Genomic DNA, 23,099 nt, shown 5'->3' on the forward strand with positions numbered 1-23,099 from the left:
AAAACAAGCGAAATGGGAACAAGTAAGCTACATGGGAATAGGAAAGTGTAGCACACGTCTTAGCAGCAAGTTTTAGAACGGTAGACTGATGACCATAGATGTTAAGTCCCATAGCGCTCAGAGCCATTTTAAACGGTAGATTGGTGGAACACTTGCAGACAGGTGTTCTCTGAAGTCAGTCTCTGAAATATGATCATTTGACGTCTATTTCCAGCCAAAAGCGTCAGTGCAGCCATGCTGGTGTGAGACACTCTCGTACTCACAGCACCTCTATTTGTCTCAATCCAGGGTTCTTTGTGTTATCAACTAGTGCGGCGATATCTCGCAGGAGATTCGATGTATTACTTGTATGTCATCTCTGTCGTTTTTAAACGTCAGGATGTCGAAGTGCATTTCACGATATCTTCCCGCTGATTGTTTTGCTGTTATGTTACATCTTTGGAAAACACGGCCAGCATCATCTGCTGTCGCACGAGTGTGTCGTTTTGTAGTTGTAGAGTAATAGTGTAAATTTCTGTTTGTGTTGACTTTACAAGAAAGACAAAATGGTTTTAGCAGATCTAGGACGAAAAATCACCTCGGCATTGAGGTCTCTAAGCAATGCCACGGTCATTAATGAAGAGGTAACACTCTTTACTATAAAAACATTCATTGTTGATTAACAGCTGGCACTTTATTTGTGATTTACTGTTGTTTGAAATGACTTAGTTTTCTGCGCTAATAACATTATATAAGAAAATATTAATTAAAAGAAGGGTTACGTCACCTATACGAGTGATTCAAATATTTTTGTATTTACTTTGTGGGGGAAAGATTTTCTGAATATACATAATTTTTTTCCAATTGCTTGGGCAGAGACAGTCATAGAAGTATTATACCAGCGTTATGTTCCTCAGTCTCTTACCTTTAGTTGCTAGAAATGCTGTTGTTTTGGAATCTATCAAACAGCGCAACAAATTCTAGTTATTACTGGAGAGGTGTTCATCTCGAATTAATTGTTGAAGAACCTGTATTGAAATTTTCTGTGTGTATACCCACTGCTGCTAATGACTTGAGCGTATCACATAATAATTATAATCTGTGTTGTCAGAATTACCTAACAAAGGATTATGATAGAAAAATGTTATATTTTGTAGATTTTTATCACATTTAGTTCTGGATACAACTTTTTCCTCTGTTGTTATTTCCTTTCGAAACTTGCCAACAGTCATAATCTGAAAATAAAACACTGAAGTACAGTTTATTTCCTAAAATCACATCAGTCATATGACATCCTATTGAAGTAGCAAATAGTACAGTGTAATTTTTAAAATGGAGATTGCCCAGATATAATCAATAAATACATATGCTCTCTTTGTTTTCAGAGTTTAAAGACCTGTAATCTTCCTCTTAGACTACTGAGATTAGTTGTCATGATATGAAATCTCATTGCTTGACTCCACTTTTAAGTTTTCACTCGTGTGATTAAGTTTAATGGAGCATTGGCGGGTATTTTGTATGCATACCAACATATGTCAAATCAGTGTTAGTACAGTTTTTTTTAAGCTAAATGGAAGCTTTCTTAAACTATATGCCTCTCATAAAAGGTAATAATTCATGCTTGTTGCTCTACTCTGTAATTTTCTTCGCAATCTCCAGATAGTCTTCTGAGCTATATCCATTTCTGAAGCCAGCATATTCATTTCCTCATTAAAATCTGATAGTTTTTTTGCTGCAGATGATCATAGTTTATTGACAGGGTGTTAACAGAGCTATAGAAGTTGAATGGTTACTTCATTGTGCTTGTACCAGGTTTTGAGAATGGTCTTCTGGAGAAATTCCTTAAACGAATTTGAAAGTTCCTTTTTTTAATATTTTCCTTCCAGCTTTAACATTTTCTTTTGAAATGCCTTTATTTCTTTGCCCCTTAGCTCATGTCCCATGCTTTACCTGGCATTACTTCTGGAATTTCATTTTATTTATTTATCTACTAACTGTGTGTATGATTCATATCTTGAACCACACAGAGACATAAATAAATTTTAAAATGTTTGTAGGCTACAATTTTATGAGAATTGTTAGTTACTTTGTCACCTGTTATCTTATAAATATAGATACTTCATTCACCTTTGAATGTCTTTACGTGCAGTTGATCTCTTCAAAGATAATTATTATCTGCGAAAATATATATAATTTATAAAACAAATACTCTCAAAATTGTCACTAAGTTCAAGAAGATAATACAAGGTAGATGCACTGCATAATTAAGTAAATGACTCCAACAAAAAATAATTACATAACAGATCAACTACAAGATAAATGCTCTATAGAGCATGATGATATGATAAGTGCAAGATGATAGTAAAGTAGTAACACAAAATGGCATATGTGATTACATAATGAAATTGGTTGTTTATTTGTATTTCATTCACATCAGAAATGTAGGTAATTTGTTACATGCTCTTGAGCAGAGTAAAATCCTTTACGTTTTTTCCATTTTACTATTCTAGATTGAAATATATTTATTGGCACTCTGTAGACACTTGGGTAATTTTTTGAAGTGGACAGTGCCAAGGTAATATAGCTGTTAAGAGTCATTGGCAACCTAAAATATTCCATCTTAATTGTATGCCCACTTTTTGTGTTATAGTCATGGGTTTGACCTTAGGTCATTCATACTTAGGTTTTCTAACAAAAAGACAAGGCAGTTGTCGACATAAATGCTAGCTACTGTCATTCTATTTAGTTGTTTGAAATAGTCTTTACATGGCAGTACCTCATCTCCTATCTTCCAAACTTCGCAGAAGCTCTCCTGCGAATCTTGCAGAAGTAGCATTCCTGGAAGAAAGGTCCCGAGTTTGAGTCTTGGTCCGGCACATAGTTGGTCTGCTGGGAAGGTTCATGTCAGCACACACTCCGCTGCAGAGTGAAAATGTCATTCTGGAGTCTGTACATAATTCATATGGTCTTTCTTTTACCATGTAAACACTAATTTTCAGGCACAGATTTACTCCTTAGTAGCATTTCATAACACGTTGGAGTGGGAGAGTGCAAAATATGGATATAATGATAGTTCTTTATTGACAGTGCTCTTCAGCTTGTAGAGTAGATAGATGACAAGTATTAGTCAACGACATACTTTTCTCTTTCCGTGTGTGGGTATCTTGGATGTTGAAATGTGGTGTCTAGCCGTACAAGTGTTTTTGTCAGAAGCATTTCAGAATAGTTTCATTTGTTTCACTGTATTCTATCATGTTCCCATTATCATTTCCATCAAACTTTGGTGTTGGGTGCCTCTTTGAGTTTGTGATTATTTCCATCTGCTCTCTTGGTACCTGCAACTTCTTTTGGTTTTTGCGTAAGTGAAGTTGTTAAACAACAGCTCTTTTCATTTGGTAAGAGTTACTTAGTGCCATCCTCCTGGGATACTGAAAGAAATGTGCTTGAGGCTATATTTTCTAACAGTTGATTGTGCACTACCGCCATAATGCTCTGGACATCAGCTATGTCCCCGTGCCAGTATCCAGGATATTAAGGACCAGTTAAAACAGTTGTAGCCCAGTTTACCTCAGGAGAAGATGCAACGGCTTTATGATACACTTTCCAAAGTAATCAGTGTGTGCATACAGGTCGGAGGGCATATATCATCATACTGATAATGGGCTCATACTGCCAAGTTCTTTGAAATTTATCTGGATTTTGTAATTACTGAAGTAATGTCACATATATTCTCCACCCCTTGAGTTTCCTTTTGTTTTCTCCTCCCATTCTGGGTGCTTCGTTTTCTTCTTCAAGCAGGGTTGTATTATTCCCTGTAAGTGTTACAGAGATTAGCACAGTGAACTAATTTACAGTTTTTGATGCAAAGCTCCATGGTTCTGAAGGCAAAGGAATAGATGAAATGTAATCATACCACCAAAGTTCCTTCTTAGCTGCCCTTCAAGGTATCTGCTGCTTATTCTCAGCAGATGAATAACTACAGGACATTTATTTATGTATCACATTCTTTGGGATCATGCAAAAGACCATTGATCATTGAACCGATCAGTACAGAGTTTACAGAATGCTGATTAAAAATTTTATAACAGAGCAAGGTGGCACAGTGGTTAGAACACTGGACTCACATTTAGGAGGATTACGGCTCAAATTTGCACCCAGCGACCCTGGTTTAGGTTTTCTGTGATTTCCCTTGATGCTTCCGGCAAATGCCTGGATGGTTCCTTTGAAAGGGCATGGCTGACTTCCTTCTCCATCCTTCCCTAATCTGATGGGACAGATGACCTCCACATCAAAATGATCAATTTGACTGACACTCAGACTAGCTTGGCGACAATAAAATTTAACTTTTGATGTAGTTATGTATTGGGAACTGTATGCATTGCATTCTGTTCTCTGAAAGCCATTGCAGATGTTATTGACTACCATGTTAGCTGCATCATTTATATTACATATATTTCACAAAAACAATGGTGTCATTGACAAAGAAGAATTTTTTGTCATCTGTCACATTTAATGGCAGATAATTGATATATATCAAGAAAAGCAATTGGCACACATCAAAACTCTGTGGTATCCCCACTTCATGCCATCCTGTCACATTCAAACCTCTTCCCAGTTATATTAGTGTACAATTTTCTGCTTCCTACTTTCTGGATATGAAGTAAACCATTGTTGAGGCTTTCCCCTAATACTATAATGTTCCAATTTATGCAGAAGTATTGCATGCTTCACCAACGAAATGCTTTAGTTAAAGAAAATACTGTTCTCAACCTATCATTGAGGCCTGATAGTGTGTCTTGTGCAAAAGAATAAACTGTTTTCTGTACATACCTTTTCCTGAAGCCAAATTGCAAGTCTGACAGCAAACTGTGTGCACTGAGGTATGACATTACTCTCTCATTCATTGCTTTCAAAAAACTTTTCAAAGCAGAGGAAGCAAAAAAATTGTGTGGCAGTGGTCCACATTCCCTTTTTCATCCACATTCCCTTTTGCATCCTGTTTATAAAGTGGTTTCACTGAAGAATATTTCAGTCTCGTCGTAAAATTGACTGTGCCTGAAAGACACATTGCACAGGTGAATGAATACAGAAGTAATGTGTGGTGAGTGGATCTTCATAACCATACTTGAAGTTTCATCGTACCCATGGGGGCCCACTCTTTAATGATGTAATAATGGGTTCAATTACATCTTTTATTGTTTCCCATAATAATAATGGATTCAATTACTTCTTTGTTTGTTTCCTGTAACTGCATGTGATGTAGTTCTGTCAGAGCACGAGCTTCTAAGAGTTTGGCATATTTACCTGTACCAATAAATTTTTGATTTAACACGTTGGATAAGATTGATTATTAAATATTTTTCACATTGTTGACGGATCATCAGTAGTTCCATTCTCACACAAGATGGGTATAAAATGCCGAGTACCCACATTCTGCCCTGATACCTCATTCACAGTTGACCGTATAGCTTCAATTTTGTTCCGAGAGCTTTTTATTCTCTTCGTATAATGCATTGTTTTAGCCCATTTGATGACATTCCTCAGCATGTGTTAGTATTTTCTCTAGTGAGATTCTATTGCTGGGCTGTGGTGACTGCCCTTCATATTATAGTTCAGTCCCTATTTCCTCCTACATGAAATTTTAATGCCATTAGTAATCCAGACCAGTTTTATATTAGTGTTCCTTTTGGTTTCTGTAAAAGTTGTTGAGGCATCTGAAAGGGAAGCAGTGGTTGATAAGATAGTGAGACAAGGTTTTAACCTATCCCTGATGTTGTTCAATCCGTACACTGAGCAAGCAATAAAGGAAACAAAAAAGAAATTTGGAGAAGGAATTAAAGTTCTGGGAGAAGAAATAAAAGCTTAGAGGTTTGCCGATGACAACATAATTCTATCAGAGAAGGCAAAGGACTTGAAAGAGCAGTTTAACAGAATGGACAGCATCTTGAGAGGAGGATATAAGATGAACAATAACAAATGTAAAACAAGGATAACCGAATGCAGTTTTATTAAATCAGGCGATGCTGGAGAATGAGATTAGGAAATGAGACGGTTGGAGTAGTAGTGTTTTGATTGGTTGGGTTGTTTGGGGGAAGAGACCAGACGGCAATGTCATCGGTCTCATCAGATTAGGGAAGGATGGGGAAGGAAGTTGGCCGTGCCCTTTCAAAGGAACCATCTCAACATTTGTCTGGAGCGATTTAGGGAAATCATGGAAAACCAAAATCAGGATGGCTGGACGTGGGATTGAACCGTCGTCCTCCTGAATGCGAGTCCAGTGTGTTAGCCACTGTGCCACCTCGCTCGGTGTGTTTTGGTATTTGGACAGTAAAATAAGTGATGATGGTCGAAGTAGAGAGGGTATAAAAGGTGGCCTGGCAATTGCAAGAAAATCTTTTCTGAAGAAGAAAAATTTGTTAACATTGAATATTGATTTAAGTGTTAAGAAGTATTTTCTGATGGGTTTTGTCTGGAGCATTGCCATGTATGGAAGTGAAACATTGATCATTGCCAGTTTTGACAAGAATAAAATAGAAGCTTTTGAAATGTGGTACTAAAGGATAATGTTGAAAATTATATAGATAGATAGCATAAATAATGAGGAGGCACTGAATAGAATTGGGGAGAAAAGAAATTTGTGGCACAACTTGACTGGAAGAAGGGATTAGTTGATAGGACACATTCTGAGCCATCAAGGAATCACCAATTTAGTATTGGAAGGAAATGTGTGTGTTTGACTACATAGGCTTTCCCAGTGTAATAAGTTTTGAAAGTCTCTTCAGGTGTGCTGCCGGATCCTAAAATCAAGCAGCAAACCCGAAGAGACTTTCAGTGTGTGTGTGTGTGTGTGTGTGTGTGTGTGTGTGTGTGTGTGTGTAAAAGGTGTAGGTTGCAGTAGTTATTGTGAGATGAAAATGCGTGCACAGAAAAGAGTAGCTACACCAACCAAGTTTTCGGTCTGAAGATCACAACAAAATCAGTACTGCATATCTACCTGCAGTTGTTTCTATATGGAAAGAGCTAAAAAGAATGTGATAAAGGTTTTAAGAAATGTAATATATTTGTTCTTCAAACTGTAGAATTCTTTCCGAGTTGGCCCTTCGATATTGACTTTAAATGTGTGCATTGTAAATTGACTCATATCTCTAAACCTTTTGTTCACTACTTTAGGATATGATTCTGCCTTGAATCCTTTCTGTATTACAACACGTGCATCATGACCTGATAGGCCAGTGCTTGTTTTTCTCTCACTGACCCCTTCAAGTAATCTATGACCATTTATTTTATTTACCTATTCATCCATCTATCCATCCATTCAGGGATCATTACCCATTAATATAAAATTTGCCATCACAAGACAACAAAAATAATGATCTCCAGTACACATACACACAGAATATTTTAGTATGTTTATGAGGATACGAGAAGTGGTAAGCCATGGTCTTGCTGAAGGAACCTTTCCTGCATTTGCCTGAAATGATTTAGGAAAAACGAAATCAAAATGGCCAGAAAGAGCAAACTTAATCCTCTCAAATATGAAATCAGTGTCTTAACAACTGCACTTCCCCCCTGCAGGACTGGGGGTAACAATAGGTCTGAGGTATTCCTGTCTGTCATAAGAGGTGACTAAAAGGAGTCTCTCACATTTCAGCCTTTATGTGATGGTCACCTGTAGGGTTTGGCCTCCATTCTTCAAATTTTTTCCAAAGAGCAGTTCAATTGGGGAAGGGCACCTTACATCGTGCCTTGAGATCTGTTGCCCACTTTCTCGTCGTTGCATTGCAGTCCCGCCCATTCTCCATCTCTTGGGTGAGGAAACCTTCCTGGGTGCGTTTTCCACCACACACTTTGCAGTGTCGCTTTCTGTGCCGACGATGACCATGGACTTGTTTGCACCTGATATCCAGCATCGTAGTCAGCCTATTGTGGTGGGTCTGTCATGTATCCTATTGGTTGTAGCCCCCTGACAACACAGGGATCGCTCTGCTGAGCCTGCACCATTAACTCCCCACGTATGCCAAGGAGTAGATGCCTGTCACCCTGGGGCATCGGGACTCCCGGCAATGACCATCCTGCCAGGTGGCCTTTGCTGCAGCTGGGTGGCACCCGTGGGGAGGGCCCCTGGCCGGAGTGGGTGGCACGTCATCACTTGCTGGTGATCAAACACCAGCAGTCTCTAAGCATTCTAAGTTTCAGTAAAATGCAAGGAAATACGACTCTAAATCATTCCCCTCCTGGCCACACCATGGGAGGAATGCCAGGCTGAGGATGGCAGCAAACCTTATTCACCCAGGTACCTCGTATGTACGAGAACTGATGGGGACTCCTTTGTTTTGATGAAGCCACATTTTTTTAGACCATTTAGAGGACAAGTTTGGGGGAGGTGGAGGACCTGTCCAAAATGCGGTCAGTGTCAGTCTTGATAAAAACAGCATCCTGTGCCCAGCCACGGGCATCACTTGCTTGTCACAAGCTGGGGGATGTTTCCGTTACCATCACACCCCATAAGAGCCTAAATATGGTCCAGGGTATTATATTCCACAGGGACCTTCTTTCGCAGTCTGATGACGAACTGCGCGTCAATTTAGAGCAGCAAGGTGTTCATTTTGTCCAGCGCGTCCATCAGCGTCCGAGGGATAACCAAGTTGTGCGTTCATCTTGACCTTCGAGGGTGACACATTGCCCGAGAAGACCAAGGTGATGGTATACCGCTCTGATGTAAAGCCATATATCCCTGCCCCCTATGCAGTGCTTTAAGTGCTGGAAGTTCGGCCATATGTCTTCCCGCTGTACTTCCAGTGTCACATGTTGAGATTGTGGACGTCCATCACATGCCAATACTCCATGTGCCCTATCTCTCATCTGTGTCAACTGCAGAGAGCATTATTCCCCTTGCTCGCCAGACTGCAGGATTTTACAGTGTGAAAGGAAAATCATGGAATACAAGACCCTGGACAGACTGACCTACACTGAGGCTAAGAGAAAATTTGAGCATCTACATCCTGTGGCTATGACCTCCTCTTACGCCGCCGCTATGAGAACAGTTGTAGCCCCATCCATTCCACAAATTCCGGTCAGCTCTCTGAGCCAGAAGATTACACCTGCTCCCTTGATGGTGGGGGGCACTTCCCTCCCTGTTGCTCCCACACCACCTACCTTGGGAGCACTGCCCCCCCCCCCCCCCCCCCAACCATTGATTGGGGACGTCAGTCCCCACTTCTCAGCCGGAGAAGTCTTCTTTGGCACCTTTCGCTAGGAAGAGGTCACTCCCTTCCCAGGTTTCTGCTAGTGGGAAAGATGACTCCTGCCAGTGGCTGAAGTGCCCAAAAGTTGCTGGTCGTAGGGCTTCATGATCATCCTCAGACTGAATCAGTCAAGCCCTCCCAGCCAGAGAAACCCAAAGAGCAGTGAGAGAAATCCAAAACCCCCAAGACGAAGGGACTTGCGGTGGCACCCACACCATCACTATGTAGAAGCTTTGATGCTGAGGATGAGTTAGAGATTCTGGCGTCCGCTGAGGACATAGATCTCGCCAGACCCTCAGACACCCTGGCTACAGACTGCTCAGGAAATAAATAGGTGGCAGCAGGTGACCCTGGGGCGTAAACTGCCTCATTGAATGTTCCATGCCTTCCCAACCTCACGATTACGTTATCCTCCAGTGGAATTATGGCGGTTTTTTCCAACGCCTGGCTGAACTATGGCAACTGTTAAGCTGTACACCTCCTTTCTGCATTACCCACCAGGAAACCTAGTTCCCAGCAGTGCAGAACCCTGCCCTCTGTGGCTATAAAGGATATTACAGGAACTGTAGTTACAATAATCGAGTGTCAGGTGGCATTAGCATCTGTGTCCTGAACTCAGTATGCAATGAACCTGTGCCTCTTCAAACCCCTCTTGAAGCTGTGGCTGCCAGGATAAGGAGAACATAGGAAATAACTGTCTGCAATGTATATCTTCCTCCTACTTTTGGGAGATTTTAATGCTCATAACCCCTTGTGGGGTGGTACCGTGCTTACTGGCCGAGGCAGAGATTTCGAAAATTTACTGTCACAGCTCAACCTCAACCTCTGTGTGCTAAATACAGGTGCCCCCAAACATTTCAGTGTGGCACATATTCAGCCATTGATCTCTCGGTTTGCAGTCCTGGCCTTCTCCCATCTATCCACTGGAGAGCACATGACGACCTGTGTGGTAGTGACCACTTCCCCATCTTCCTCTCACTGCCCTGGCATCAGGCCCACAGACGCCTTCCCAGATGGGCTTTAAACAGGGCGTACTGGGAAACTTTCACCTCTGCTGTCACCGTTGAATCTTCTCCAATGGTAACATCGATGTGATGGTTGAGCAGGTGACTACAGCTATCGTTTCTGCAGCAGAAAATGCGATCCCTCGCTCTTTAGGGTTCCCCCTGCAAAAGGCAGTCCCTTGGTGGTCGCCGGAAGTCACTGAAGCAATTAAGGAGCACGGGCGAGCTCTACAGCGGCATAAGAAGCACCATTCCCTGGAGCACCTCATAGCCTTTAAACAGCTCTGTGCCCACATTTGCCATTTTATCAAACAACGGAAGCAGGAGTGTTGAGAGAGATACGTTTCAACCATTGGGTGCCATATGTCACCTTCCCAAGTCGAGGCAAAGATCAAACATTTTTTTAGGTAGCAGACCCCAACAAGTGTTCCCGGTGTTAACATAAATGGCGTGTTATCTACCAATAAAACACAATTGCTGAGCACTATGCTCGAGCCTCTGCGTCGGAGAATTACCACCCCAGCCTTTCGCACTCTCAAAACAGCGGCTGGAATGGAAACTGATTTTGTTCACTTCATGCCATGGTAAATCCTATAATGCCCCATTTACAGAGTGGGAGCTCCTCTGTACCCTGGCACTTTGCCCCGACACAGCTCCTGGTCCAGATCGGATCCACAGTCAGATGATTAAACATCTCCTTGTCATCTTCAACTGGATCTGGTATGATGGCATCTTTCCATCGCATTGGCAGGAGAGCACCATCATTCTGGTGCCCAAACCCGGTAAAAACCTGCTTGATGTGGATAGCTATTGAACTATCAGCTTCGCCAACATTCTTTGTAAGCTGCTGGAACGTACGGTGTGTTTGTGATTGGGCTGGGTCCTGGAGTCATGTGGCCTACTCGCTCCGTGTTAGGGCAGCTTCCACCATGGTCGCTCTACCACTGATAATCTTGTGTCCCTTGAGTCTGCCATCCGCACAGCCTTTTCCAGATGCCAACACCTGGTTGCTATCTTTTTTGATTTACGAAAAGCATATGACTTGACCTGGTGACATCATATCCTTGTTTCATACCAGCACACACTCCACTGCAGAGTGAAAATCTCATTGTGGTATCCTTGCCACATTATATGAGTGGGGTCTCCGAGGCCTGTTTCTGATTTTTATCCAGAATTTCCTGTCGCTTCATACTTTCCGTGTCCAAGTTGGTGCCTCCCATAGTTCCATCCATACCTAGGAGAATGGAGTCCCGCAGGGCTCCGTATTGAATGTATCTCTATTTTTAGTGGCCATTAACGGCCTAGCAGCAGCTGTAGGGCCATCCGTCTCACCTTCTCTGTTTGCCGGTGACTTCTGCATTTCTTACTGCTCCTCCAGTACTGGTGTTGCTGAGCACCGCCTACAGGGAGCCGTTCATAAAGTGCAGTCATAAGCTGTAGCCCACTGCTTCCAGTTTTGAGCCACTAAGTTATGTGTCATTCACTTCTGTCGGTGTCGTACCGTTCATCCGGAACCAAAACTTTATCTTACTGACGATCCACTCACTGTGGTGGAGGCATATCTATTCTTAGGACTGGTTTTCGATGCCTGATTGACTTGGCTACCTCACCTTTGTCAGCTTAAGTGGAAATGCTGGCAGCACCTCAATGCCCTCCGCTGCCTCAGCAACACCAACTGGGGTATATTTCGCTCTATGCTGCTGCAGCTCTACAGAGCCCTTGTTCAATCCTGCCTTGACTATGGGAGTGTGGTTTACAGCTTGGCAGTGCTCTCAGCGTTGCGTTTACGCGACCCAGTGCACCACTGTGGCGTTTGCCTAGTGACAGGTTCTTTTAGAACAAGTCCAGTAATCAGTGTCCTTATGGAGGCCGGAGTCCCTCCATTGGCGGTTAGGCGTGCACAACTGCTCACCAGTTACGTTGCACATGTTCGTAGTTCTCCTGCACATCCGAATTACTGTCTCCTTTTCCCACCCGTGGCAGCCTGTCTCACACATCGGTGGCCCAGGTCAGGGCTAATGATTGCGGTTTGCATGCGATCCCTTCAGTGTGAACTGGAGTCCTTCCTTTTACACTTATACTTGAGGTCCATTCATATACACCTCCATGGTGTACACCTAGGCCGCAGTTTTGCCTGGACCTTTCACGTGGCCCTAAGGACTCAGTTAAACCTGCAACTCTCCGCTGCCTCTTCCTCTTGATTCTCTGCAAGTACCAGGGCCATGAAGTGGTTTACACTGATGGTTCAATGGCCGGTGGTCACATTGGCTTTGCCTATGTTCATGGAGGACATATGGAACAGTATTCCTTGCCCAATGGCTGCAGTGTTTTCACTGCAGAGCTGGCAGCCATTTTGTGCTCTTGAGCACATCCACTCATGCTAAGGCAAGTCATTTCTCCTGTGTACTTACTCCTTGAGCAGCCTACAAGCGATCGACCAGTGCTACCCTTGTCATCCTTTGGTAGCGACCATCCAGGAGTCCATCTATGCCCTGGAACGGTCCAGTTGTTCAGTGGTGTTCGTCTGGATCACAGGTCACATCGGAATCCCAGGCAACAAACTTTCCGACAGGCTGGCCAAACAGGCTATGTGGAAGCTGCTTCTGGAGATGGGCATCTCGGAATCTGACCTGCATTCTGACTTATGCCGCTGGGTTTTTCGGCTTTGGGAGACGGAACGGCATAACAGTACACACAACAAACTGTGTGTCATTAAGGAGACTACGAATGTGTGGAAGTCTTCCATGTGGGCCTCTGCCAGCTCCACATTGGCCACGCTTGGGCGACCCAAAGTTACCTCCTGTGCCATGAAGACCCGCCTCAGTGTTGATGTGGCATGTGCTTGGCAGTGACCCATCTTCTGGTGCACTGTCCCACTTTGGCTGCCCAGTGACGGAATCTTCGGTTTCATGACTCGTTGCCACAAATTTTATCTGACAACGCCTCATTGACTGATTTAGTTTTATGTTTTAGTCGTTAAGAGTGGGTTTCATCATTTGATCTTAGTTTTTGCGTGTGCCCTTTGTCCCTCTGTTCCCTCCACCTTACTGCTTTTAGGGTGGAGGCTTTCATGTGTTGCAGAGTGGCTGGCTTCTCCTTTTTATTCTCGTGGTCTGCCAGCCATAGTCATCTGCTTTGTTGTTTTACTCTTTTCATCCCATTTCTTGCATTTCTGTGATTTTCTTGTCCCCCTTTGTCCATTTCCACATTTGTTGCCCTTCATCGTTCTTGTCATTTTTCCTTTCATTCCATTTTGTGTGTTCAGTCTCATTTGTTTTATTCTCACACTTGTGGCATTGTTTTCTTCGGGACAAGGGACTGGTGACCTCGTAGTTTGGTCCCTTCCCCTCTCTTGTAAACCAACCAACCAATCAAATGCACTGCTTTATTTGGCTGCTTCCTGGGCCACCCACATGTTGCTAAGGTTGCTTTGAGTATGTTGTAGAAGTTTTGCTGGGAAGCCCTTACAAATTCTCCATACAGTCCTGATCTCTTCTTATGCAATTTACATATTTTTAGGGCCCTGAAGAAAAATGTTTATGTGGGACGAATAGGTGAACGCCTAGGTGGAATCATAGTTCTGTAGGCAACCAAAACTTCTTTCCATGAAGGCATTGACAATCTTACCTCACATTGGGATAAATGTATGACATTTACAGCAGCTGCTTTTGAAACAATAAACAGTTTACTTACTTTTTTCCATCTGTCTCATTTTCATTTCACTGCCCCTTGTATTTTAGTAATTTTTTTTCATCTCATTGAGCAGATTGTTATATAATTTTGTTCCCTGTTAGAAAATGCAATTTTGAGTTTTCCCCCCTTGGTAAATGCTAGTTCAAACTAGCTTTTGTTAAATGTTTGTTTATAGAACTATTGCTGAAGTACTTACAATGTTTTCCCTCTCACACACAACATATTGATAAATGCACTCACTTGATGCATTAAGAATACCCAGTTTTTTAAACCGTTCTTTACAGTAAGCCTGACTCCTACTTTTGGTTACTAATCTTGTGGCCCTTATCTGAAGTTAGAGAACTTCATCCATGTTTTGCACCTTTGACCTCCAGAAAAGAATCCCATGGCTAAGAATTGAGGGCTTGGGGCACACCAATGTGTATGTGTTAATAAAAATTTATGCTCTACAGTACTGCTGTTTCCCTGAACATTTGTTGGAAAATATGTACCTGTTTGTAAGATTCAAGTAAATCCATCAACATTCTCTTCTCTGGGGAATCAGTCAGAAAGTTTATTTTGAAATCCTGATCCAAAATCAAGCTAGTGTCTCTCTTAAGAAGCAAGCTTAGCATAGCATCTAGTCTGGTGAGGAAAACCATGTAGTGTGAACTGGGGGCTCTGTAGAGGCCTACAATGAAAATTCCCCCCCCCCCCCCCCCCCCTTGAAAATTCAGACTCCTCTGCACAACCTTCAAAAATTTGGTATTTAAAATATTTCGACATGTCAGCTCTTTTGAATGAAACATTTTACTTAGCACAAATAGCCACTCCTTCTTTCTGCAATGAACTCCTTGTATAGAAATTGAGTAAGATGTACGCATCAAAGGAAGCCTTAATAATTTTTTCGCTGTGTGGATGGTGATGTGAGGTACTGATAATGTCAGTGTCCAGATCTGATAGCAGTTCACCTATTGTAACTTTAATTTCCCTGATATTTTGAGGAAACAAGCATACTGCACTTTCTGATCTGCATTCCTCATTGATTGCACCAACTTCCAGCATTAAAGTAGCCATTATCAATCATGGATACCCACTACCTGCCTCTATTCTAAAAAAATTGAGCTCGTCTCCCATGTCTACCTTTGGAGCTGGGAGATCTCATTCTGCTGGGTACTATAGTATGCAGGAATTCTGGGAAATTGAGCAATAAATGGAACCATTAAGAGTGTCTACATTAATAAAACAATGTCAGAATGTGTCATCCCCTTAGATGCTCTCACATTTATTGTTAAAACACAGAACCATGTGTGAGTGTGAAGAAAATTGGCTGATGTTAACAGTCCATTGAAGCCAACTTCTATGAAATTTCTCCATCCTGCTGCTTAACTGAGATGCTGCTTCTAAATGCACATCTCAGTAGGATGCAAGCATACAATTTGAACTCTTTATTTTAGCAGAAATGAAAGAAATGTTGTATGCATTTTAATATTTTGTGTTTTGTCAGATATCTTCCTTCCTAGTTTGGTGGGTAGGAAATTTTAGCGTGTTCTCAAGGTAATAAGCTTGTCCATTTATTTTGTAATTTATCATCCAGCCACATTCCATAAAATGTTTTAACCCTTATTCAGATGGCTATTCGTATTTTAAAACATATACTTTGTTAGAGTTTATGCAACTCATAGTGCCTGTGTAAACAGAAGAGACCATGGAAGTGTGTGTGGTTTTTGGTATTAGGCGGGTGTTCAGAATTAAAGCAACAAACTGCTATTTCCCCATCCTGCATTTAATTCTCAATATAATCATATAAATTGTCAACAGGTGTCATTACAACCGTGTTCTGCATGGAAGATGGCATTCCAATCAACAGACAACCATGACAGCAATGACAGTCAGGGCACGTATCAAGCGGGGTAGTGTTTGCAGAGTAGTCCCACCCACAGTTGCTGTGCAAAGTCACAGACAGTGCAGTATGGCACAGAGAATACTCCTACAGTCCCTCTGCTGTGGAGGGCCATCCGAAGAGTGAAAGCAGGAGAGTCGCAAACTTAATGTGAGTCATTCTGTTGTTTCTCGGATGAAGCAACAGTTTAGAGAGACCAAAACTGTATCCCAGAGACCAGGACAGGGCCAACATCATGTGACATCAGAAAGAGCGGACCATTATTGGTCTGTAGGGGCATGACAGTACCACCTTAATACTGCACTGCAACTGGCATCTGACCTTGCAGCATGCCGTGGACATATTGTATTGGAGCAGAGTGGCCTTTATTGTTGGAGACCTGCTGTCTGTTTACATCTGGTGTCTCTTCACTGAAGGGAGCATCTAAATTGAAGACGTCAACATGCCACCTGGATGGTCAAATGGTGGGTCGATGTTGTTTAGACAGATGAGTCCTGATGTGGTCTGGAGAGCGATTCTTGGCGGAATTGTGTGGGCAGGGTTGACCACTCAAACACCTCTTCATGGAATTGTATGGGTGAATCAGCAAGATTTAACTGCTGTCAGGTACCATGAGGAGGTCTTTGGGATCTCATGCATTGTTGTGAGAAGTGCTGCAAAGGAATGTTGAACATTATGGGAGCAGGGGTATTGGCTTAACTGCCTATATCATGAAGAAGGTACAACTAATGAGGGGAATGGGGGTTGGGGGAGGGGTGTGTGAATCACTTCAACCTCAAGGTGAGTTGTGTGCCATGAGGTGGATATTTCTTAAGTCAGAACAGTTGTTAGCAGACAAACTCTAGGTCATTTGTTGCATCACAGCTGTATCAGGCTTACTCAGTCTACAGGGCTCTGTAAAGTAGGGGGCGGGGTGGGGGGGTAAAAAAAACCCTCAGCAGAGAATGAGGAACATTGGTTAGTGCTAATACACAACCAATTATGATAACAAGTAAAAACTATTCTACAAAGCAGTTATTATTAATTGTAGCAAGATATGGCAATGTCTCAGACTATATTTTTTGAAACAGTAATGTCTGAAAGGGCCATTGGCTTCGCCAAAAAGAAAAATGTAGAATAAGTATTCAACATTCTTAGTTTGTACTAGGGTATTGTAACATGCAAACATCTGATGCACATCCCAGTATCAGACATGAAGGAGTAGTGCCTAGCAGAAAGTGTTTCAAATATATTCAACGTCAGGAAGAGAGAAAATGGAGTGTCACAAAGAAGTTGGTTTTCTTCTTTTCTTTTACACGCAGACATTATTTTAAATTTGTATTTAAAGGTAAGGTCCTGTATTCCAATTCCCATGCGTAACTATAATTCTCAAGAGTTTGGAGATTATATTGTTACATGTCGAGACAAAGCAAGATGCAAAAAATGTGTACCAGATCTGGTAAGCATTTGACGTGAAGCTGTATTATGATTGCTGAAGAAATCATATATTTTATTGTGAACCAAGAAAGTGAATACCACCCTAGTCTTTTGTATGTCATTTGCCTGAGCCTCCAAGAAAAATATAAAGTTGCATGGAGTCACAAGGACACATGATGGTACTGCATTGTGTACCCTGTGCACTTCCAAAGTAATATCCACTTCCAACATGATTAAAGCAGATGCCACCAGTGAATGAAAAGGCAGTTCCAAGTATAAAAATATACAGTTTCGCGAAGAGCCTTTATAAAATGCAAATAATGAATATCCATTGTTAACTACACCACATTCTCCAAGAAAAGAAAAGAGAGCAGGGAATGAAAAACTTGCATTAAGATGACAAATCCTTAAAATGTCAAAAGTTAAATCTCATACACGAGGTGGAGATGGCTGTGAAATAGCGCTCGACACACAGATCAAGAATAATAATGTCCTATGGCATCTCCTTTCGTCTTCATCATCACTCGGGTAGAAAGATAAGATCAAACTAGCCACTGAAATACCTCTATAATTCAGTGGAATATGAAGGTATCCAAGCTTCTTGTGGAAGAATTGAAGCTTCTTGCACATGCTTGTGTCCTACAGGAGATACATTTTAAAGACATTGACATACCTGTGCTGAAGAACTACAATCTACATAAAAGGCACGAACTTGTTGAAGACAGAGCCAAATGTCTGTCTACAGTTGGCTGTGTTTTCAAATGTTTACTACTCCTTACTGATCCAGCTTACTTGTTTCTTACTATTTTCAACAGAATCTGCACCTACACACATACTCTGGAAGCCACAGTATGGTGCATGGCGGAGTGTACCCTGTACCACTACTAGTCATTTCCTTTCCTACACCTCTCCCAAATAGGGTGAGGGAAAAACAACTGTCTGTATGCCTGCATATGAGCCCTAATTTCTCATATCGTATCTTCATGGTCCGTACGCTAAATGTTTGTTGGTGGCAGTAGAATCAGTCTGCAGTTAGCTTCAAATTCCATGTCTTTAAATTTTCTCAATAGTGTTCCTTGAATAGATCATGCCTTTCCTCAGGGGTTCCTTTTGAGTTCCCAAAATATCTCTGTAATGCTTGGGTGTTGTTTGAACCTTCTCCTTTACAGATAAACTACACTTTCCCAAAATTCTCCAAATAAATCGAAGTCGACCATCCACCTTCTCTGCCACAATCCTCACGTGCTCGTTTCATTTTATATTCCTTTGCATTGTTACACTCAGATACTTAAACGATGTGACGTGTGTGAAGCACGACACTACTAATGCTGTATTCGAACAGTTTACGGATTTGTTCTTCCCACTCATCTGCATTAAAATACATTTTTCTACATTTAGAGTTAACTGCCATTCATCACAGCAATTAGAAATTTTGTCTAAGTCATCTTGTCTCCTCCTACAGCCACTCAATGACAGTACCTTCCCTTACATCACAGCATCATCAACAAACAACTTCAGATTGCTGCTCACACTGTCCACCAGATAATTTATATAAATAGAAAATAACAGTGGTGCTATCACACTTCCCTGGGACTTTCCTGACGATACCCATGTCACTGATGATGAACACTCACCATCAAGATCAATCCATTACTTAAGAAGTCTCTGAGCCACTCACATAGGTGGGAACCTATTCCATATGCTCGTACCTTCGTTAACAGTCTACTGTGGGGCATCATGTCAGATGCTTTTTAGAAATCTAGAAATATGGAATCTGCCTGTTGTCCTTCATCCATAGTTCACTCTACATCATGTGAGAGAAGGGCAAGCTGAGTTTCGTACAAGAAATGCTTTCTAAAATGGTACTGATTCATGGACAGAATCTTTTTGGTCTCCAGGAAATCTATTTTCTTCGAATTTGGAATATGTTCAAAAATTCTGCAACAAACCAATGTTAAGGATATTAGTTTGTAATCTTGTGGATCCGTTCTTTTATCCTTCTTATATACAGGAGTCACTGATGTTTTTTTCCAGTTACGTGGGACTTTGCACTGGACGAAAGATTCATGATAAGTGCAAGATAAGTACGGAGCCAATGCCATAGAGTACTCTTTGTAAAGCTGAATTGGGATTCTGTCCAGACCTGGAGACTTAAGTTTCCAACTCTTTCAGTTGTTTCTCTATGACATGGATGCTCTATTACTATGTCGTCCACACGGGAGTCTGTGCAGTTGTCAAATGATAGTATATTTGTATGATTCTCCTGTGTTAATTATTTCTTAAACATTAGGTTTAAAACATTTTCCGCTGAAAAAATTGTTTGTTCTTTGTACCTGCCACATGCCACTGTAGACCTAGAGGCTCGTAGAGACTGTTGTAGACAATTCCCTAACCCAATCAACATCCTCAAAGAATTCAATGTACGTAATTTGATATGGGGCTCTATGAACATCTCAAGTGGTCAAATTATAGAGGACCTCATCCAAACTAAAGAAATTTGTTATGGGTGAAGGTTGCAAAGTAGTTAGCAAACTGAGTTTGTGTAGGTAGGTAGGTAATGTTTACTAGACACAATTCTCATATTTTTGTTTGTATCAGAAAGTAAATCGATTTTGTGACATTTTGTAAGTTCCTAACCAGGAGCAAATTATTTAGTCTCACCTGTGCACTTTGGTAATTTGGTTTTTTAATCTCTACATGTTAATCTAATTTATTAAACACAGTCCTTTCGTTTTTGGCAGTATGTACAGTAGAGTTCCACACTGCATGTTGGTAGTTCTTTGTTTGTCCATGTAGTGTAGTTTTCCATGGTCTTTAGTATGGATAGGGACTGTGATTGCTGTGTGCAGATGTGAGCCCCGTCAGTAACACTTTGCTCTCAGCTCCAGGCTGTGTGTTGCCTTTGGTTGCACAGCTTGAGGCTGCAGTAGATGGGCATTGCTGTTGTAGGATGGCAGTGGGGATCCAACAGACATCCAGCATGACCCAAGAGTCCAACGATTGGTCTGCACCAGTGGCCAACCCAGTTACTGCTTGCATTGAGGTTGACTCCTCGCCCGTGGTTGAGTGGGAGGTTGCCTAGAGGCGTGGCAAGCAGTGAAAGACTTCCCAGGGGATCGAACCTAAGGCCTCCCCAGTCAGTCTGACCAACAGGCTCCAGATGCTATCTGTGGCTAGATGCAGTCACTTCTCCTGTTTCAGAGGAAACTTCTCAGCCTGCAAGACCCGGGCAGTCACAGACGGTGGGATTATTGGTAGCTGTGAGCTCCAGTGTTAGATATGTTATGGAGCCCCTTAGGGATATGGCTGCTAAGGAGGGGTAGAAAGCCAGTGTGCACTCCATGTGCATACACCACCCGTGGAGTCATTCCAGATATGGAAAGAGTGTTCCGGATGAAGAACACGGGGTGCAGCCAACTGCAGATGGTGGCTCACTTTGGTACCAATGATGTGTGTCACTTTGGATTGGAAGAGATTCTCCCTGCTTTTTGAGCAGCTATCAGAAGTGGTAAGGGTTGCCAGTCTTGTTTGCAAGATGAAAGCAGAGCTCCCCATTTGCAGTGTAGTCAACAGGGCCGACTGCGGACCTCTGGTACAGAACAGAATGTAAGATCTGAATCAGAGGCTCTGGCAACTGTGCGACCATGTAGGTTGCAGATTCCTCAACTTGCACCATAGGGTGGTGGGGTTTTGGGTTCCACTAAATAGGGCAGGAGTCCATTACATGCAGGAGGCAACTACATGTGTAGCGGGGACTGTGTGGCATGGACTCGGCAGTGTTTTAGGTTAGAGGGTCTTGGGGAAACAAAAAAAAGGCTTCAGTCTCAAAGGGTGCAGTTTGAACCCAGGAATAACATTTATCTAGGATCAGTTGGTATAACAGCAGTAAATTGTCGTAGCTGTGTTGGGAGAGCACCAGAGCTCCAAGCACTAATGGAAAGCATCGTTATAGGCACTGACAGTTGGCTAAAGCTGGAGATAAGTTCAGCCAAAATTTTTGCAAAGGACCTAATGATGATAAAAAACAGTAGGCTAAACACACTTGACTCGTGTGATTTAGTTGGGTTAGAGGTCATTCTTGGCAACTGGAATAAAATAATAATTGGATCCTTTTACCGAGCTCCCAACTCAGGTGATAAAACACACTTTACCTCGTAGCAACAAATAATCCTGAGCTAATAATGAGCATCAAAATGTATACAGGGATTAGTGAACACAGGGTTGTTGTAGTGATACTGAATACCATAACACCCAAATCCTCCAAAAATAAACAAAAAATATATCTATTCAAAAAAGGAGGTAAAAATCCACTTGACAACTTCCTGAGAGAGAATCTCCACTCCTTCCATATTAACCATGTAAATGTGGATCAAATTGGCTTGAATTCAAAGAAACGGTATTGACAACAATTGAGAAATTTATACCAAATATATTAACAAATGACAGAGCTGATCCCCATGGTACACAAAACAGGTCAGAACACAGTTGAAAAAACAACCAAAAAAGCATGCCAAATTTAAACAACCAAGATTGGCCATCTTTTATATAATCTCAAAATGTAGCATGGACTTCAATGTGAGGTGCTTATAGTAGTTTCTACAATGAAACCTTGTCTCAAAACGTGGCAGAAAAGTCGGACAAATTCTGCTCGCATGTAAAGTATGCTAGTGCCAAGAGACAGTCAATGCCTTCTCTGCATGACAGCAATGGAAATGCTATCGATGACAGTGCTCCTAAACAAGAGTTACTAAACACAGCTTTCTGAAGTTCCTTCATCAAAGATGAAGTAACTATTCTGGAATTCAAATCAAGAACAGCTTCCAACATGAATAACTTAGAAGTAGATGTCCTTGGAGTAGTGAAGCAACGTAAATAACTTAATAGAAGCAAGTCTTCTGGTCCAGACAGTATAGCAATAATGTTCCTCTCAGAGAATGCTGATACAACAGTTCCATACTTCTAAGAATCAGATACAGCCGCTCGCTCAACGAAAGATCCGTACCCAAAAACATGAAAGTTGCGCAGGTCACACCAGTATTCAAGAAAGTCAATGGTTAATCCACTAACATACAGGCCCATATCATTAATGTCGATATGCAGCAGGATTTTGGAACATATATTGCATTCAAATATTATGTATTACCTCAAAGAGAATGGTATGTTGACACACAGTCAACACAGATTTAGAAAACATTGTTCTTGTGAAACACAACTAGCTCTTTACTCACACGAAGTGTTGAGTGCTATCGACAAGGGATATCAAATTGATTCTGTATTTCTAGATTTCTGGAAGGCTTTTGACACCATCCCTCACATGCAGCTTGTAATCAGATTGCATGCTTATGGAATATTGTCTCAGTTACGTGACTGGATTCATGATTTCCTGTCAGAGAGGTCACAATTCATAGTAATTGACAGAAAGTCATCAAGTAAAACAGAATGATTTCTGGTGTTCCCCAGCATAGTGTTGTAGATTCTCTGCTGTTCCTTACTTATATAAATGACTTAGGAGACAATCTGAGCAGCAGTCTTAGGTTGTTTGCAGATGGACTGTCATTTACCATCTAATAAAGTTATCAGAGGATCAAAACAAATTGCAAAATTATTTAGAAAACATATCTGTATGATGCAAAAATTGGCAATTGACACTACATAATGAAAAGTGTGATGTGATCCACAAGAGTGCTTGAAAGGAAGCTGTTAAACTTTGGTTACATGATAAATCAATCATATATGAAGGCTGTAAATTCAAGTAAATAACTCGGAATTACAATTATGAACTACTTAAATTGGAAAGTACACATAGAAATTGTTGTGAGGGAAGGTGAACCAAAGACTAGGTTTTACTGGCAGAACATCTAGAAGATCAACAGATCTACT

At 41.6% G+C, this 23,099-nt stretch overlaps 1 protein-coding gene across 1 annotated transcript in view; it reads left to right on the forward strand.

The window, feature by feature from the left end:
- The first annotated feature begins 443 nt into the window (after positions 1-443).
- The window catches only part of LOC126471634 (signal recognition particle 54 kDa protein), a 55,155-nt gene continuing 32,499 nt past the window's right edge, over positions 444-23,099 (forward strand). Inside the window, exon 1 of the mRNA XM_050099869.1 lies at positions 444-623. Coding sequence (XP_049955826.1) covers positions 546-623 — 78 coding nt within the window. The 5' untranslated portion in view covers positions 444-545. The remainder of the gene's footprint in view (positions 624-23,099) is intronic.

The sequence above is a fragment of the Schistocerca serialis genome, chromosome 3 (genome assembly GCF_023864345.2).
Source record: "Schistocerca serialis cubense isolate TAMUIC-IGC-003099 chromosome 3, iqSchSeri2.2, whole genome shotgun sequence".
Taxonomy (NCBI): Eukaryota; Metazoa; Arthropoda; class Insecta; order Orthoptera; family Acrididae; genus Schistocerca; species Schistocerca serialis.